At 40.1% G+C, this 1,096-nt stretch overlaps 1 protein-coding gene across 1 annotated transcript in view; it reads right to left on the bottom strand.

Annotated features, from left to right (window-relative positions):
* Window positions 1-106, bottom strand: part of LOC106872927 (von Willebrand factor A domain-containing protein 3A) — a 62,154-nt gene extending 62,048 nt beyond the window's left edge. Inside the window, 1 exon segment of the mRNA XM_052965914.1 lies at window positions 35-106. Coding sequence (XP_052821874.1) covers window positions 35-63 — 29 coding nt within the window. The 5' untranslated portion in view covers window positions 64-106.
* Between the last annotated feature and the right edge of the window lie 990 nt (window positions 107-1,096).

Genomic DNA, 1,096 nt, shown 5'->3' with positions numbered 1-1,096 from the left:
GTTCAGGTATGAAATATACGAAATAATTACTCACCTGTCTGAATCTAACATTTCACCGGCCATTGATGACGCCGAGGGAGACGGCAGTCTCTCCGCTGTGTTTACCTGTCACGACCGTTGTCATAATAAACTATCGAGTCACGTGCTTAGCAACGACAGGTTGAACCGGATGATGAATGGCCGATCAGCCTTGACTTTTGTCAACAGCTGTCGTTTGGCCGAGATTGCGATGGAGTTTAGCACCAGGTGTCCTGGTCGTGCAAACCTATGACCAAAGGTATTCCAGCCGTGCCCACCCTGTTTTGTTTTGTTTCCTTTATTCCAAACACGTTATATCAAACTGTTGGGTTGGTGGATAATTATTGCAGCTTTTTTACAACAAATTTTATTCAACAAAACAAAAACAATAACAATATTTAACGAAAAAAACATCTTTAAATGACGTTCTGATCGTCTGCCAAGCAAATGAGAAGCAGTAATTGAAGTAGATGGTGAATATGCTCCGGAATAATCATTTAAAGATGCTTTTGTTATATGTTGTTATTGTTTTTTGTTGAATAAAATTTGTTAAAAAAAAGCCGCAATAATTATGCACCAACCCAATATATTACCAACTACCCACGTTTTTTAGAAGACAGTAAGGTATGATTTGAGAAATATTTCGCTGCTATTTCTAGCAAGTCGATATACCACATGGAGGCTCCCAGCCGTCCGATTTTTATTTTTATTTTTTCGGAGGTGATTTCATGAAGCTGAGATATTCATGCCTCTCCCAAACCAATTCATTAGGATCCAGAATCGGAAAAGGAATAGAAAGAAGTGAATATATAAGCGCTGGTGTAACTGTGTTGTGAGAAGCTTGCTTCCCAACCACATGGTTCCGGGTTCAGTCCCACTGCGTGACACCTTGAGCAAGTGTCTTCTGCTATGACCTCGAGTCGATCAAAGCCTTGTTAGTGGATTTGGAAGACGGAAACTGAAAGAAGCCTGTCGTAATTACGTATGCATATGTATATATATTTATGTGTATGCTTGTCTTAGTACTTGTGTGTGTGTGTGTGTGTGTGTGTGTGTGTGTGTGTGTGTGTGTGTGTGT

This window comes from Octopus bimaculoides, chromosome 2 (genome assembly GCF_001194135.2).
Source record: "Octopus bimaculoides isolate UCB-OBI-ISO-001 chromosome 2, ASM119413v2, whole genome shotgun sequence".
Lineage (NCBI taxonomy): Eukaryota > Metazoa > Mollusca > Cephalopoda > Octopoda > Octopodidae > Octopus > Octopus bimaculoides.
Note: the sequence above shows the minus strand (reverse complement) of the source record. Positions and strands in the feature narration are given on the sequence as shown.